The sequence below is a fragment of the Enoplosus armatus genome, chromosome 9, assembly GCF_043641665.1.
Source record: "Enoplosus armatus isolate fEnoArm2 chromosome 9, fEnoArm2.hap1, whole genome shotgun sequence".
NCBI classification, from domain to species: domain Eukaryota; kingdom Metazoa; phylum Chordata; class Actinopteri; order Centrarchiformes; family Enoplosidae; genus Enoplosus; species Enoplosus armatus.
The window spans coordinates 17,791,909-17,811,070 of record NC_092188.1 but is presented as its reverse complement, the minus strand read 5'-3'; the positions used below and the strand labels follow the sequence as shown (position 1 = coordinate 17,811,070).

Below are 19,162 nucleotides of genomic sequence, written 5' to 3'. Positions count from 1 at the left end.
AAGAAGTATGCCAATCTATATTCAATTTGCACCAGGAAGACTATCAAACAAAATTACACATTGTTCTTCTCTCTGAAAATCACCATATTCTCTCTTCCTCATTCTTTTTGCTTGTTATTGAATCACAAGAAAAGATAAATGGTATGGGCATAATTTTCAATTTTGGAATGAAATGAGTCTCCGGAGAGAGATACACAGGAAGGGAGGGAGGTGGAGAGACAGATTGAAAATTGGATTGAATAATAATGATCAAACATGCAGAAAGGCAGAAAAGCTCTTTTCCCCACTTTCAAGCCTGCTCATCACCAAACTTATTATTGTTATCCTCCTGAATGCTATCACTTCACATTAAATTTTAGTGGTCAGTTCAGGGACACCAACACTTAAGATACCAAGATTGGCTCACTGTGCCTTCATTAAGGAGGCAATCATTTTCACGGTTCATGGGTAATCGATCATGTAAGTTACCAGATCAAAGTCACACAACATTCTCAAGGGGAGAGAGAAAAGTTCTTCTTTTATTTTTTATCTAAACGCTTTTGATGGTTGATAAAGGAAATTTATGGAGCATGTTGAGGAATTAGCGAATTAGCAGAAGTGCACTAGGAAAGAGACTTGCTCAGTGAACTGTGAAGTAAAGCCATAAAGCACTATGAAATAAACAGTAAACACTGATTATTCAGGCCTTGTAACTTGCCCTGATACTGTTGATTTATATCTACTGTGTTTAGTATTCTCCTCTTCTCTTCTCCATTCCTCTCCCCTCTCCCTTAGTTTAAACACGGTTGGAGGATAGGGTTAAATGAAGACATCAGAGCAAAATGCTTTAGAAGCTACCAGGTTACAGTCAGATTTCTGGTTCAGCTGTAAGTACTCCAGTGCTGTGACAAAATAGGGAAAAAACTCTTCATGATGCAGCATCATATGTTACTAACACGCCTAAAATATATCAGCATGGTTCAAAAGTATGCTACAGTAAGGGACAAAGAGAGATCTGATTACTGACCAACTGCATGTAAATGGGGGTTTTACTGGGAGCAGGTTATTGCAGTGCATGTAAACTCCTCTTATTTCCTTTCTTAACCTGATTTCTCCCAGTAACCTGTTTTCTTGGGAGCCAGTAAATGTACTGAATGAAAAAGCTGTAGAGTTAAGTTGAATTGTTGAAGTCAACAGCCTGCAGCTTTCTTGCATTGCGCTGACTGACTGGGTTTTTGCCTTCTACAGATAGACAGGCACATGTAAGCATTTACATTTATGTGCACATATACTTTTTCTGTCTCCCTTTCTCTCCCAGTAAGACCACTTTTCCACTTCCTCACAAGATGTTTCTAGATGATACCAATTGAAATTTTTATTAGCTGTCTTTTATTCATGCCAGCTGCTCTTGGCTTATGTTTGGAGCGACATATCATGCTTAATTCAACATAATGTGTTTCAGTGTCATTTTGGTGACTCGGAGTCAAAATGAACTGAACAACTACAATACGGCAAAGAGACACAGCGTATACACATATACTGTACATACATGTGGCTGCAGAGACATTAGGTTGGCTGCTATTTACCATCACCATCCAAAACACGTATGGCAGGTTGTCCCGATCTCCTTTTGGTTCTTGGGCTTACCATGAATTGATGAAAGAGTTTGTTGTTAATGCAGATTTTGCCATTCCATTGTTATTACACCTTCATGTCTAGTTAGAGAATTGTAAAATATGTTTATGCCCAAGACTCTTCCTCTAACGCCACCAAGAGGTCAAAATTTCACGTGTCCTGTCTATCTATGTACATAATGGATTGGCACAAGATTTTGTACAGACATTCATAGTTGGTGATCCCCTGACTTTTTTTTCTGCAGCGCCACCATGAGGTTGACATTTGTAATTTTTATTAAAATGTCTGAACTGTTTGATGGATTGCCATGAAATTTGGTTCACATTTTCACGTCTCCCTCAAGATAAATTGATCCCCTAACTTTTCATGTAGTGCCACCATCAGGTCAAATTTTGAATTTGTCCAAGTATTGGTTTATGACCCAATACTCGAAATAAATACATGTTGATAATGACTGTCTGTCTGTACTTTCCAGAAAAACATTATTGGTCATTTGCTTATACAACTTAACATGTTCTATGTTTACATTCATTAGCAAAGCAGGAATCAATTTTCTGTTCTCATATTGCTATTCTTAGGTGGGAGCTTGGGATAGAATGATGGGTGTGCAAGTCATCTGACTTAAACTGGAAACTGGGATTATACCAAGTAACAAGGATGTTGTTTCTGAATAGAGAGGGTACTGTTGAGATTTTCAGCAAATTACTATCTGCATGGGTAGATATCCCTTTAGGTATGAGTGATTTGGGTGAACTGACCCAAACTAAACTGAACTGACCCAACAAAGGAGCTCACTACCCACAAGGCCTGTAAAGTCCAATAAATTAGATAAGGCTGACAGGTTTGTTTATTTATTACACAAACTTTCCATAAAAGGCAGGCAGCAGTGCATATGTGAAAGTGAAAATAAAAACCCTACATTATGAATCACTGTGTGTCAAACATCAAACACACTGCACTGCAATTCAATCATCTGACATAGATTACAGGATACAGGGTGCAGGAACCTCTGAGGAGGAGGATGTAGTATGGAATTCCTCCAAGTAAACATAAACAAATCACACAAGTCACATAACCTGCATCATCCACCAGACAAACATCAAGGCTGTACAGCTAACCTTTCATTTCAGCTGATTTTCTGCAGGCTACTGTCTTAGCTGTTGTGCTAATTTTGAAAATATACAAATATACACACAGGACTACTTTCATTATCGTCTTTGCTTACAACTAGCAGCTCTCGGATGTATCCTGTCAGAATACAAAGTTAGTCTCACCCAGCAATGATAAACATGTCCAAGTGTTCAAATCCTTGGCAGCAACTGAAAATAAACAAACAGAAATTAATTGAAGGGAGGAGGCATTAGCAGGGACAGCCATATGCATCAAACTGGCTTCTTACAGTAAGGTGAACAAGTCAGGAAAGATTTTGTAATAAGTAGGCACAAATTAGGGCTGTAAGATGAAACAAGGGCTATGAAAAAGCAATCAAGTAGAGGCTGGCAACTTACAATTTCATCAGAGATAGCACTAGGTTAAGACCTGACGATGTAGTGGGCCAACATTCAGCCATCTGTTTACTTTGGAGAGATTGTGCCATGAGAAGAAGCCAGGAATAGGCATTTGAAAAGAAGAGACTGAACAAAAATTACCAGGGGAGAGAAGGTCCCCAACATTTTAGTTTTTTTTTTCACTGAATTCTCTCCTTGAACCAATATCCCAAAATGATGTAGTGCAGCATTTAGAAAGAGAATATTTAAATAAAACATAGTTATTACTTTTAGGATTACTATGACCACACAGGCATCCCTCACACTTAGGTCAGGGGCACAGCACAACAGATTTTTTGTGATGACGCTTTGAGCACTCAGTCATAGACTTGCTACAGCTACAGCTGTGTTATCAACTTCTGTCCATATTTCTTATCTCCACATAACTGAACATCACATTAGAATGCTTGAAAATCATTATTTACTTATTTTTATTGCCCAGATTCTTTATGTGCAGGACAGATATGTGTGTTAAATAGGCATTCTCTAATTTGACAAAATGCTGCACGCAAGCACAGAGCCATTATACATAATGATCTATTGTGGTTAACTTGATTGACTCATGCACAACCAACATGATACACAATAGCCACACAAACCTTTGTGCTTCATGCAATTTGCTACTTTTGTGTGGAAGTGTCCAGTTGCCTTTTTATATGCTGATTGAGCAGTTGTATGTATATTGTAGTAAAAAAACCATTGCATCATCATGAAGCTTAAAGAAAAGTTATTTTTCTTAATTCATGAACAGCAGACATTTTAGAGATACTTTCTTTTTAATTTGACAATATTTATTGTGCAAATCACTGTAATCACATCTGTACAATGGAGCCCCTGTGCCCTGCACTAATGTCACGTTCACGTCACATGGGAATCTTTCCTATCTCTACAGTTCATCCCATGTTTACAACTTGTGAGTGTTCCCCTCACAGGACAACTCAAGAAGTCGGTTGTAAGATTACAGAGTTGTTTGAGTGAGGATTGAAAATATTGTACTGTATTAACATTTTGAACCATACAAGTAAAAGTCGACAGGGAAGCAATCACCAGTAACTTATGACCACCACACAAGTAACACCTATTTGGTGACAAATTGTTGACTTTCTTGTATCTTTAACTTGATGCTGTTGTACAATGTGCTTCTGTTTAGCAAATCATCACTGTAATAAGTATGAAATGCTGGTGAAGGATTATGGGTGTAGGTGCGGTTGCACCCTTTGATTATTTAACACTCTATTTTATGAGTCATTTTCACCACGCACTGTATTTTGCACAGCTGTTTAAAACTTTTGAACCAAATATGTGGCTTAGAGGATAATTACTAATCATCATGCACCTGTAAGAACAAAAATAACAAGTGCATGGTTATGCCCTGATGGTGTAAGTCAACAAATGAGGATTAGTAAACCACCAACAACTTAACAAGAGATGACTAAAAATACAAAATCTAGGGGGAAATCAGGCCCTCCCTTCCCATAACCCCTCACCTCTCTTTCTTCAGTGTATAGGCATAAGGGTCAGTTACATCAGACACTCTGTATTGATAAGTTTTATGTATGACATACAGTATATTTCATATTGCAGTTTAATATACTTTAATCACTATTCAACCTCACCATTTAGGATGATTTCTGATGCAAGTTCCTTATGTTTGACCACCGATGACAGTGATCACCTGTGGCGACCCTGGTATTCCAGCCAATGGACTCAGATTTGGCGATGACATCACAGTGGGCCACAATGTGACGTTCATGTGCCAGCCGGGGTACGTGATGATAGGAGGGGACAATGCTGTCACAAGGACCTGCACCAACAATGGCACCTGGAGTGGCACCATGCCAGCATGCCAAGGTAAGCACCACCCACAAATGCACCGTATCACATCGTAACGCATCATATACGTGCTGCAGTAGACAGTCAACCTTGATAATCATCAGACCGTGCTGTAACAACCTTGGCACGCTAGCGCACTGTCACGTACAATATAAAGTACATGCTTACCCCCTGAGATCTAATGAGATTAGCAGGCAAGGTGACACGGAACTTCCTATGTGGTCAAATAGTGTCATATTCAGTGTGCCAACAATACATAAAGCTTGACAGACACACACACGTATATGCAGGCGCATACATTTGTGTGCCTGTATAAACACACACCCGCATAAACACTACATGCAATTTCGAATATGTTTTCTAAACGGTGCATTCCTACATTACAAAAGTAGTACTATGTGTTAATGAGTTCCCAGATAAGAGGCAGTGTCACTCAGCTGGCTTTCAGAAAAAAATATATAATACATTTGTAGAGCCCTTGATCTAGGACACTGTGATTTCACCCACACCTGCATCTAGACTTGCACCTGTGATGGCACAGAGCCAAGGCTAAAAGTTCCTCTGACAGTCAATGATGGATGGCTAACAAGTCCTCTTCATCACAACGAGGATCCCTCTAATTGTACTCCAACAGTTAATCACTGGCTTCCTCTCTCTAAAAGTTTGTGCACACTCTAACAGCTTGATTAACATCAAAGTTAGAAAATCCAGCAAGAAAACTTGTTGTTGGACGCCCATCAGCACTCCATCACTCTATGATTTATGACGCTCGAGTGGAGGCACAGATTAGCATGTCTGCCATCGACACCCAAAAGTAAGTATTGCAGGGGAGATTAACTTGTGCGGCGTACAGTTCAAAAGTACACCAGGAAAGGGAAGAGCCCACAAGGCAAATGGGGGCTCATTGTTGCTAAGGAACTGTTCTCAGGCTGCTGTCTCAGTTACAGAGAAGCAAGCCGGCGTTGTATTTACCTCTTGACAAATGGGAAAGGACAAATGAAATGTGAGAGGAAAACCGGCAGAGTGTGAGAGACTGACATGCACACAGATAAACATAACAGCAGGTAGGGGAAATATATACCAACAAGTTACAGAATGGCAAAAAATCAAACATACACAGACAAATTCTTCGAAAGGGTTGAGTATCAGGGAGTGAAAAAACATGAAGCCTGTTGATCATTTTTCTTCTTATGCAATGGTTGTTTTTGTTTCTAGATTTGTGTAGACAGTGTAGAAAATGCTGTTATTGACCCAGAAGTACTCTGTGCTATCACCTTTCCTTCGCTTAACTCATAGGGAACTGTGGTTTTAAGCCACACACTTCTTGCCCTCCTCAGGCTCCCTGTAGGACCTTGGCTAGAAGTTTACAACATCCAAACTGACACTGATTGGTAATATTTCATAGGTGTGTTTCATTATTAATGCACCCTGTCCAGTGGTATGTTGAAGCTGTTGGATGAATCAGTGGTCGCACAACTATTACCCAAGGCAGTTTAGATGGAGAGAGAAAGACAGGGAGCATGAGTGTACGTGTGCACGCATGTGTGTATTAAAGTGTGTGAAGCTCCTAACCTCCGAGCTCTAATCCTTGACGGCTACCGCAACAGCTCAGGCACTCTGCGAAACCCCAGAGCTTAGCCTTCCTCATCACACACTCACACACAACCATGCATGCATACAATCACATGGGGGCATTCAATTACACTACTGTCTCTCTCATGCATACATAGACGCAGATGCTTACACACCTTCACGTTTGCTGCTGCCGCTGTCTGAGTGCTGTCAGCTCGTGCTGACCTGTAAGCATTAGTCGGCGAGCGACAGGGTCCCTCCTGTCTCCTCTCGCCACTGCTCTCACTTTTTCAGTACTACTTGGAGGGAGGGGTTTGATTATTAAGTGGGTTCTCTATATTAATTTTGTCATTCCTCAGTGTGGATGTCGTTGCTCGTTCCTCTCCCTTTCTAAGACTATCCAGGACAGGCAATAGAAAAGCTTGCTGGTAATCACAGCTTTTTTATTATCTCTCTCACTGACAGCCTATGCAGCAATAGGTCTTAGAAAAGGACTGAGAAAATGTCAATTTTCTTTCTTGCATCTGAAGCTGAAACAATGCGTATTCCAATGAAATTGGTTGCTTTTTTTTTTTGCATGATTGGGTTCAAGTTGAAGGTGCAGTGGTTCTGGGGGGGCGTGAGCTGTTTGAAATTGTCATGATGCGGGGCATCTGTCATGTCATAGATTTGGATGATGTGCTGCAGGGATATGAGCAAGGGAGGGAGGGGTAATGAGAGAGAGAGAAAGAGATGGAAGCGAGAGAAGGAAAGGGAGAGAGAGAGACTTTGAGACTAAAAGAGACAAAGAGGTTTAATGTGTGCCGACGCATAATTTTGCACTCAATGTGTGCACGTCAGTGCTGGCCACGCCATTTGTGTGCAGAGTGCATACACACACTGCCGATGACACATCTTAAGCCTTGCCCGGCAAGGATTCAGTTTGAATCCCAGGTTTGGCGTGTTCAGCTAAGAGGCACTAATGCTGCTTAGAACTACTTAGGAAAATGGGGACACTCTCTGCTTCCCATTCAGTTCTGCCTGCCACCCATGCTTTTTTCTTTTTTTTTTCTTTCATTTAAAGTAATTTCTGATGCAGTGCTCATGGGATTAGTAGGCCTACTCCTCTAATCAACGTAATTTGCCTACTTGCACACGTGCGCTCACACATTCTCCCTCCATTCGTCTTTTTCTCCCCCTCTTTCTTTCTCTCACACAGACATACAGTAAGGAGACACACATACACACCCAAACCGACTTTCTACTTTACAGCATCCAGCTGGGCATTTTAGTGAGGTATTTCAGAATGAAGTGCCTTTTTTTTTTCTAGGGCTCCAGAGCAACAACATGAAAATCCCAAATTGAAGGCACTCTTTACTAATTCATTAACATCAAAGAGAAACAATTTCAAGTGAACTTGTTTCTCCTTGAGAACTTGAGAAACAAAATTACATTACCAAACAAAACATTAAAAAACAGATTGCAACATCAGTATGGTTTTGCCTTTGACTTTTATTCACTATTCATCATGGCCTAAATAGCTTTCCAAAAATAGCATACATCTAAAGCATATATACTGTATACTACTGCAACATCTCCATATGGAAATCTTTTTGGATCCGCTGCCAACCAAGAACAAAAGATGGTTCCACCTTGGAGAGAATGTGTGAATATCCCTCAGTGGCTTGCTCCACATTTACTGTATTTCATTCGGTAGAAGAGAGAAATCGAACTAAACTTTACGAGGCAAGAAAGTTGTCCATCATGTGGCTACCTCATATTAACATAATCCTAATGAGAAACATACTCATTTTCAAATTTGAACTGTGATAGTTTTAAAAACTAGCTTTAAACGTCTGGCCAGGAGGCTTTCTGAATTGTGTAAATAAAATAAATACAACTGAAATCTAGTTTGTAAGAAAGGAAGCTACCATGCAGCAAAGTATCTATATATATAAGTATATATAGTGTTCATATTGCCAGCTAGATTTAATATTGAGATATGTAGATGTCATTTATTCTTTCCATGCATCATAGTTTTAGACCATTTCATTTAACAAAAAATGACATTTCAGTCAACAGTAAGCCTACAATAGTTTGTCTTGTTCTGGTTGGCTTTAATGGTGTCTTAGTTTAATTACTGTCTATAAATATATATTCAAATTCAACAAACATATCGCTTGGTTAAAATATATTTAGTTCTGCTCAATTTTAGGATTTAACAAGCTTTTACTACTAAGTGACAGGTTGTATGAATCAAGCCCAGAGCCTGACTAAATATACAGTATAGCATGTGGTCACTTAAGAGTACACAGTGCTATTCAGTCATTTATTGTACAATGATTTTCTATCCGACCGAAGACAACAGCTGGTGATTTAATTGATCTCTCCTACCGGTGCTAATAAACGAAATCACCGGCTGTAGTCTTTGGTCAGCTTTAAAATCAGCATGGTGACTTCTGGCATGCAGTGTGCCAAGTTGCTCAGATGTAGTGAGTTTCTGTGCTCTTAGCATGTACAGTGGGAACATTGCTGGTTTGGAGGGTTTGGTGGGGAGTGTTGCTCTGGAAATTAAAAGGTAATAGGCTTGAAGCAGATTTAGGCAGTTAAGAAGGCAGTCATGGAGGTGTCCAATGGTCAGGTAATCTCAAGTCTGTGCTGCAGGTGGCAGCTAGTCCAACCTGCCTTAGCAAAGTCTCTGTCTTTCAAATGATGCCCACAAATGCGGTGGGTGCATATGACTCTATTCATAGTCCTGAACAGAGCCAACATGTCTGTTGTCTGCCTTCACATGGCTGCATCTGTATATTTTTGTCATGTATTTGATAAGTGAAAATGACTGTTGTTGTACTGCCAAATCCTTTACTAGAGTCATGCTGTTAACATGACAGTTTAAGTAACTGGATTTGTAAACTAAACATCTGATCTTGCCAGACAGTTGTGAGGCTTGGATAAAGCCTGACTTCAAGTGTTTCGGTATGCGTGAGTATGTCTAAAAGAAAGAGAGACTTGGGGAAATGATGGGTGTTGAGGGAGGATAGTAATGGTATAAAACAACTGCTATAATTTATTCACATCCCTAAAACCCATATCCCATCTGCGTCCCCACGGGTTCATCTCCAAGTGTGTCAGAACAAACTCCGAGCTTTATTATGCATTCATTTATTACATTTGTTGAGCAGAAAGTTTATGGCTTACACAGACACAAGATGTCCCCTCATTTCTCACAGAAATTATTCAGTATACTCCAAACAGAAATCGCAGAAAACTCCAACACAGTCATAGTCAAAACACTATTTCTATGACTATTTCTGTGGGCTAAAGACCTGTTTTAATCCACATTATGTAGAATTGTGAATCTGTGCCACCTCCATTATTATCTGTAAAATAGCACTATAATTTGAAGCAAGCAGTGTAATAATAGATTTCTCAAAACATGTCCATGTTTAACCTGCATGAAAAAGCTAACTTCAATCCGGCTGCGTCTTTTAAAAAGAAGCTGCTCTGGGACATTGAAGTATTTTATCATTCTGGATATAAATGGGAAGATGAAACCTGTAAAAAGTGGGTTTATTACAATATCTAATATATTTTAACACCACCACTCCCTCTTACAATCACCGCCGCCTCCATTTATCAAAATTTTGATTAGAAAAGAAAAGACCCGGGATATAGCCATATCCCTTTAAATCCACACAAATCATAGTAATTATCTCCAAGCTTTAACATTGTCTGTTATCCTCGAGTCACATCCACTAGCTGTTTGGGTTCAACTGTATCAGGATGGAAGAAAGCAGGATCTTTTATGATCCTTCATGCTTGTGTCCAGGGCCTTAGAACCAAAGACCATTTAACTGATGTCATAAAGAGTTCTTGTTTCCATTCATGTTTTGACTTAGTCTTGATTGTGACCACATTCCCATTGCAGATATTTTGGGTGGGACTCTTAAAGAGAGCCATAAACAGTGCCGTCTATGTACAATACCCAAAAACTCAAGGATTTAAATGTCACTCTCAACTCCACCTCCTTTCATGTTAGCTGTAGACTCCCGACTGCTGCAACAACCTGTGGCAAGTATGGATTAAAAAAGGCCCGCGTGCTGTCAGTCTACTATGTCTTTGCATTTTGTTGAAATATTTCAGATTATATAATGTCCTTCTATGACTTTTGCTCGATCAGGTTCCTGTGTAATCCACTGATGATGGATAGGCATAGACCCGTTTTTAAATTAGCTTTTTCAGCTGTCATATTTATATTTGGAAATGTTGGTCTTGCTCTTGAGTAGGACCTGATTTGCTCTCATGTCTGTCTTGTTTTGGTCTCAGCCCCACAATCCTTTTGAACCTGTTCTTGATTCAAACTCGACCGGAGCTGTTTTGTGTATCAATTGTACTTCCATAAGCTTGTCTGACTGTGACTGTGTCCTCACTATCCCCACAGTGGTGACGTGTCGTACACCCCCACCCATACCCAACGGCCTCCTGGAGGGCTCAGTCCTGGAGTGGGGTATCAGCGTGAGCTACAGCTGTCTACCTGGCTACGAGCTGTCCTTCCCTGCTGTGCTCACCTGCGTAGGGAATGGGTCATGGAGCGGAGACCTGCCTCAGTGCTTGCGTGAGTCACCATTTTGTACTGCCACAATAATTATAATGATAATTATAGAGGAAGTCTCCTCATGTGTAGATGGAAATGGTCTTGATGACATTTCTGTAGCCGTCTGAAACATGGTTATTTGCACATTGAGCTAAATTGGGTCTTTTCTCTTGTTGCCGCTTTTTAAACATTATCAGCATGTGAAATGTTGGACTCATAATTAAAATCTGGCATCTTGTTGCTTTTCCTCTTACTCATCTAATGCTCATGAATTAATAAACTACCTTGCCTCATGTATTAGACTGTGAAATGACCATGGTTCCTACTGGGAAGTCAAGAAATGACATATTTTCTCAATTAGGTCTCTTTTACAGGGATATATACCTGCATGTTCCTTTACAACTTGTCTCTTACATTCAGTACATTTGTTTAAAGCTTTTTTCTCAGAGGCAAGACCCTTCTGCCACTTTGCTGCTCACCCCTTTAGAAGTTATCTCAAGTTAATGAAATTAATGAAAGTCATGAATAAGTCATGGAATTCAACATCAGGGCCTAGGTGGAAAAGCTGAATTATGATACAAATCGAATAAGACACTCTTGCAGAGATGCAGAAAAGGGATTATTAGTATTGCTCGTAGTTTCAACGTCAAGGTCCTTTTTTTTGGAAAACCACCTTAAGTGGCCACTAAATGATTCAAAAATAAAAAAAAAATCTGGCAGGGGGCCTGGGGATATCTAATCAAATACTGAAAAATAGTAAGCATGAGAATTGTATCCTGCCTGTTAATAAAGAACACAAATGAATATTTCATCATTTGTACATGAAATGGAACATCCAGTTTACATTTGGAGTAAATGAAAAGTGAATTGACCTCGAGCCCGAGAGTCAAAGCTACAATGTCGATGATGAAGATGATGATCTAAGTGGAGCCACAAGTGAGGTGTCTGACGCTCTTTACTCCATTAAGACCTTCTCAGAATCCTCTTTGCAAGCATAATAATAACCCCTGAGATGCATGACTGCTCAAGAGCGTCTCACTATCATCAGAATCATTCTTGCATTACATCAGTCAGACAGAAATGAAATATCAAGGAGGGTAAAGTACTTGTGTTTATTTCTCACTGAATTCTAGTCAGGTCTAAGTGGAATCAAATACCACTGAAAAATATTCATGCACAACACTCACACACATTTTTTTCTGACTGCTGTGCTGCACTAAAAGCGTGTCCACTTAAACTGGTTGATGGAGGCAGTCCTATCATATTCATTGATTATTACAGCCTTCCTTTGCAGGGAATCTCTGCTATCAGATGGCTGCATGCATTTATTGTGCATACAGTAACTACACTTTGTTGATTGCTGATTTTGTGGAAGAGTTTATGAATTGGAGAGAAATTAGATGGTTTGTAGTATTTTAGTGACACATGTTGGATAATGACCAAAAAAAAACTGCCCCCTGAGCCTATTTTAAAAGAACTGCATTCACTTGTGTGTTCTTTTGTAATTAATGCTAATGACAGAATTTGGTGCTTGTGGCCGTATTCAGTGAGGCAAACACGGTCCCATTTGGGTATTTAGCATCTGAGATCCAGCTGACAGAGTGCTAGTGTTTGTGACCATGCAACTAAAAGCACAGTACCCCATGCAGCCATTTGCTCCTCTAAATGGCCACATTGCAGTCGTTTATTGTAATTTATGTAAGTCACTGTGCACACTGCTGTCTGATTTATATCCTGCTTAGCTGTAAAGGATCGTATTTGTCTGTTATGACCAGATATGTGCTTTAGCACTACTAAGTGACCAACTGCCTGTTTTATTGAGGTGCACTGGTATATCTGCGTCCTGGTCCAGAGTTGTTATGATGGGTAAAAAATGTCATCTGGCCATAAAATGGACAAGGTTCCACTTGGTGAATGTACCATGTCTACTTTCTGTCTACATCAGTTATGATGAGCAGTGTCATTCCTCAACACTACAATCATTTTTCCACATCAACACCTCCACAACATCCTCCTGCAGATATGTGAGCGAGTAATCTTTATGTCCTGTGATGTAATGTTAGTGTTTAATGTGTCTCAGCAGAGAATTGTTTTTGATGTAGTAATTACATTTAATAGCTCCATTACTTACGACCTAGAATGCAGGTTCCTCTGTGTGTAAAGGTGCAAAATTGACACAAATTGAGAGCCATACACTATAAATATCATTCAGTGTGATCAATAAGCAGCTTTTGTAAAGAACCTGGCTCTCTTAAACATGTTGTTGTAGCTAGCCTCCTGCTATAGTACTCCAAGTGGAAGCAAGTCTGTGATAAATCACTGAGGTTTACTAAGGCAAATAAATGAGTCTGAAAAATGGGAACAACAGGGAAGAAAGTGCTGATCATATTTGGTGTAGAAAAGGCTATTATCTATGCATTAAAATGTCAGCACAGCACTATCTACAGCAGTCTTAGGTGCTGGTCCCTATAAACTGTGGAGCCATTATTAAGAGACACATCCTTAGTTAGTGTCAGTGCTCACAATGTAGTCACATAACTGACCATTACTGTACATAATCTGCATTATTTTATAAACACATATCTCATGGAACAGATATATGCACACATGCCAGTAATGTTCTGAGCATAGGATGCATCTATAAAAATACACTTGGTCAAAACATTACATCATCCTGTAGACTGAGGATATTTCCCATTTACCTACAACATTATGAGCTGAGCAAGAGGCATAATTTTGGCTCTTTCATACACATCTGCTGCAAATTTAACCTGAAACCAGTCTATTAGATTTAGTTTGGTGCATAATAATTTTAAAGCCAGAGTCTTGCTGTTTATTAGACATATAGTAGGCTTGCACTGCTGCAGACTTTAGAAATATGATTGCAGTTCATACTCAGCAGTTTCAGTTGAAATACAGCTCAGCAATACTGCAGGAGATGCCATGCATCTGCAAATGCAAATCCATTTGTGCATTCCTTAAAATCTGCACTTTTGCAAGCATTTGTGGCCAAACGGGATTAAGATGCATATTCATGTTCCCTATCACAACACATGGGGAACAGAGAGCACGCAGCAAAATCAGTTTCTGAGGATGCTAGTTCATGTGTCTGTAGGGATGAGACTGTGATCCCAACTTTGAATCTGGCCTCTGCATACTGATTACTTCAAAGCATTGATAATTCATCAAGGAAGGAGAGAGGCTGTGAGAGAGATAGTGAGAAAAAGTTTGACTAGTCTCTCTCTCTTTCCCTCTTTCTCTCTCACTCATCCACCTATACACACACAGGCACATTAAATATGCTGAGCTTGGTTTGGCCTGGGGCCATTTCTCTTATATATCCATAAAACAGTACATTATTTCCCTGCAGCTTGAAGCTTATGACTGATGTGCATGTCACCTGTTTGGCCTGCATTGTCAACCCTCCAAAAAAATGCCATCTGAATACTAAGTCTTGCAATGTCATTTGAAAAGTGACAAGAATCGTTTTCAGATCCAGCCAGACATTTGCATCTTTATTTGTTGTCATATCAAACACGGTCAAACTATTGGGTGCTAGGGGGTTGAAACTCACAGTGCATGGTTTTCAGGTGGGACCTATATTATAGGCAAACACATTTTCTATGAGAAGAGATGTCTCTGAATACGAGGATTTGTTTCTGAGATAACAGTATTTGCAGTAATGGCTTTATTCTTGCATGGGCTGGATTCTAATCTCCTTACTAGATATCTATTGTGTCAGGGATTGGCTGTGGGAAGCCCCTGTTGGTTCCTGACTTCTAGGAGGAGAGCAAGCAAGAACTTATCTCTGTCTCCAGACCTCCACGCAGCAGCACATGTCAGGTCTGGAGAAGCAGCCTGCCTTATTATTGGCTTGATCCCACAGTGCTCCGGCTGCATGACTGAAAGCTGTGACTCTCGTCCTCGCCTCTTCTCTCTCACACACTGCGCAATTCTGAACCTCCTATAGCTAACAAGTAACATTTACTGATCAGTATGGTTATAGTGGATTGATGGATGTGTACATATACAGTAAAGATGGATAGAAAGATACACTGACAGACTGTAAAATGGCTGACTTCTCTCCCCATCAAACCCACTCAGTTCAAATTATTCCAGTCAATTTGATTAGATGACTATAGGCAATAATTTGAAGGAGCCAACGGGCTTCATCTGCTGAGGCTGTGGCTGGAGTCCCATTAAAAAGCCAATATCATACAAGAGGCTTGAAGAGAAACAGCGGTAGCAGATGGTTCCAGTTGTGTTAACCTCAAGGCCCTGTCAGAGAAATTCATATTTCACTTGCTAATTATTTTGATCTAAAATTGAGTGCCATGACCCCCCTCACTCCCTCTTTGCTGCCAAGATGAACACTCACATACCTACTGTAACTACTCACCAGCAAGGTTGATTGTTGGAAACAATAAAATGTTCAGACGGAGCAATTCATCCTGAGACAAGGACGTCAATGCATCTGCCCACATACAAAAGGAATTTGTGCAACAACCATAATGGCAATGCAATTTGAATAATTCAGTCCATGAAGACTTTCCAAATCATATAGAATGACAATAATTTTTACAGGTACTCAAATAAATTTGACATGATAAAAAGCCCATGGAAAACAGCAGCAGTGGAAACCACTGTAGGCACTCCTCATCATGGTCTGATCTTGTATGGGTGCAGCAGCAGCCCACATAGCTCATTATTTCTGAATTAAATGCTGAATATGCTGCATTTAATTGACTAGCTGCTGCAGTATTCCTTATGTGTAATGGGGTTAAAAAGAGAGGAATGTTTGAATTGTAAAAATGGGGCAGAACAATAGGGCATCAACACTGTCGTGAACTGGGGGGAAGGTGTAACAGCGCAGTGTGCTACACTGCACAAATACTACGCAGGAAAATGCGTAACATCTGTGTTGGATTTTGTTGGCCCTCAGCTTATCACATCAGCAATATTCCACATTTCTGCCTCTGCAGCCAAGTTCTGTGGAGACACTGGTACGCCTGCCAAAGGACGGAGAGAAGGACGCAGTTTCATCTTCAAGTCCGAGGTGACGTTTAGCTGCAATGCCCCCCATGTGCTGGTGGGATCAACAGCACGCATGTGCCAGGAGGACGGCACCTGGAGCGGATCTCAGCCTCGATGTATAGGTACTGAATATAAGTCTGTATGTTGATTCAATTAATCTGCAAAATAATTGCCTTTTAGACTGTAATTATTGTGTTCAACTGTATATTGTGGTGATTTGCCATACAATTTACATTATTGATAACTAAATGATGATATTCCAGGATTTGACTCTTCTACATGCAAGAGATGAGCGTTTTGATCCGTAGAGTAAAATAACAAAGGTAGTGAAATCAAATATACAAGACGTCTGCCAGGTACCATCAAAAATTAAAGAAAAATACAGAGCACTTGATTTCACAACAGATAATGATCTTCCAAATGATCATTATCTGTTGATTCTCTTGAAGCGGCTAACATAAATAACACAACACAGTTGAACTAGAACTAGAATCAGTGCGTTGCCATCTGGCACTGCTGTAAAACTAAATCACTAAAATGAAATACCTTATCTATATTATTACCTCAGGGACGATGCTTTATATTTGCAGCTTAGTGTTGCTGGAAATATTAAGTGCTGAAGAAATGTTTTACCAAATGGATGTGTCTTAATAATAGTCTAAGCAATGATTAAACGTCTCAGAAGTCCATATTCCTGAGACTTTTAAAAGCCAAGGAATTCATCGTCAAAGAGGCTAAAGATGGCAGGGTGATCTGCTTGTGTTACTCCGCCACTTCAGTAATTGTCCTCTAGTACATGGTACACCAGAGAGAAATTGCATTGTCATTGTCAATGATTGCCCCTCTGTCATATTCTCATTTTTGTTCCCCTGTAATTCCTCTGCTCATCGTGACAATGATTTCTTGTTCCAGAGCCCACGAGAACCACGTGTGAAAATCCAGGGACACCTGAGCATGGCTTCATGAATTACACAACAGGCTTTAAGGTAAAATGAGCAAATGCAATGGATACATTTTATATACAGGTGGTGTTAGTTATCTCTGAGGTGAATTTGTAGCAGCAAATGAGAAAAATAATATTCCTAGTTGGAGACAGGTTTATTTAACAGGTATGTAACATAAAAATATACGTTGGGTACTCAACTAGCACAACATATTTGATTTTGTATGGACTATACAGTACTCTACTATATACTGTGATAAACTTCACTTTCTGAATTCAGCTCTACAACAAATCTCTATGTGATCAATATTTGAAGCAGCCAGGCTGAAGTAGATGAGTGTGAACAAGAAGCACCAAATCAAAGTACCATTCAAAGCTTGCAGCTCTCCTGCATTAACTGCACTTAGTCCTCTTTCAAATGGGCAGTTTCCAATGGATGTTCCAGGTGGAATCATCATACCTTTGGGTGATTTTATGTGGCTGCAAGGATGAAGCAGTGATGCGTGCATGTATCCATCCCAGGTGGTTGCACACAAGAAAAGCAACCGTATTTCTCTACCACTGTGACTTTGTAAAGACATGGTGCAATATCTAGATCTATAATAATGTGCACTCTATGCATTTTAAACGTGTTTGTGTAAAATGAGCGATGCTAAAATGCATCATAGTAAAGAAAAATTGATATCATGGCCATTGGTGTGTGCTCAGTGGCTCCCTTGAGATGCTTTCAGCTTGTGTATTTCATTTTATTTCCTCCCTGTTGCTTTTAGAGTGTCACTTACAAGTTAAGTACAAACAATTTCTCCACAACATTCAGCTGAATATCTGATATGAAATTTGTCCCAAATGAAAGCAGAAGCAGCTTATTATTTGGATCACTGCTTGTAATGGCTGTAGTCTTGCGTTTTTCTGCATTACTGAACAACTTTACCAATATCTTGACACCACCGAATGAGAAAGTTTTGAGTCGATGCTGTCTTTAAACAGTCGACTGCGATGGTGGCTGAAAATAAAAGTCATTTATTAAGTTAACTGAAAACAGTTTGGCTCTATATTTTTACCAGAAAGTAATCTCCCTCACTTTCTAATGTCTGTGCATCAGTTGAGAACACAAACATGGGCCATCGCCTCTAGGAATAGTCTCCATCTGCCTCCACACACTACAGATAATCATTAAAAAAGGGAAAAAACTTAAGTGAGCAGTATTTTTTCCAAGCTCTTTAGATTTGATGCTGGGAGCATATTGGCATTTGCATCAGTGTATTGACTCACACTTTGTGTGCTGTCTGTTTGTGGCCAGGTGGGCAGCAGAGTAGACTTCCAGTGCCAACAGGGACACCTACTGCAGGGCTCCACCACACGGCTCTGTTTGCCAGATCTCACCTGGACCGGCATCCAGCCTACCTGTATCCGTAAGTGCTTGTTTCTCATGCTCTCTCACTATGTCTTTATATCACTCTCCCTGTCTTTGTTTTTCACTTCCCCTTCTGGCATCTTGTCACTGTTTATCGGCATTGCTGGCAACTCAGACGCCCCCCCCCCCACCCCACCCCCACCCCACTTCTCTCGTTCGCTCAATCCTGCCATAACCTTTGACCTCTCAGTAGATTGCAGCTTTTGCCTTAATCAACTTGCCATCCCAGTTATTCTGAGAGTGAGGTGTTGACCGTGATTACTGTCGTTGTGTTTGAACTACCTGAACTGTCCACCAACACCAAACTAGGGCTGTGCAATTGAGCCCAGCCACTTTGCCGAGCCAAGTGTTTTTCAGACTTGTGATGTAATCCAGTATTTCAGTGGAATCCCTTTCACCTACAGCATTTTTTGTGGAAATATTCCCACTTTAAATCTTACTGCGTTTTACTATGCACTTACAGTGTAAACACTTGAGCCATGTGATGATAAGGGGATTCAAATTATATTGTGTAATCTTGATTTCATAACGACCCCAAGACCCCCTCGAATTTGCCGGAGTGCTGAGGAGGAGAAACATTATAATACCTACCCATCATTCTCTGCCTGATCTACTCTGCAGCACGGGTTTAT

At 40.1% G+C, this 19,162-nt stretch overlaps 1 protein-coding gene across 1 annotated transcript in view; it reads left to right on the top strand.

The window, feature by feature from the left end:
- The window catches only part of LOC139289917 (CUB and sushi domain-containing protein 3-like), a 201,014-nt gene that overhangs the window by 169,873 nt on the left and 11,979 nt on the right, over nucleotides 1-19,162 (top strand). Inside the window, exons 60-64 of the mRNA XM_070911585.1 lie at nucleotides 4,830-5,012; nucleotides 10,987-11,160; nucleotides 16,122-16,295; nucleotides 17,086-17,159; nucleotides 18,417-18,528. Coding sequence (XP_070767686.1) covers nucleotides 4,830-5,012; nucleotides 10,987-11,160; nucleotides 16,122-16,295; nucleotides 17,086-17,159; nucleotides 18,417-18,528 — 717 coding nt within the window. The remainder of the gene's footprint in view (nucleotides 1-4,829; nucleotides 5,013-10,986; nucleotides 11,161-16,121; nucleotides 16,296-17,085; nucleotides 17,160-18,416; nucleotides 18,529-19,162) is intronic.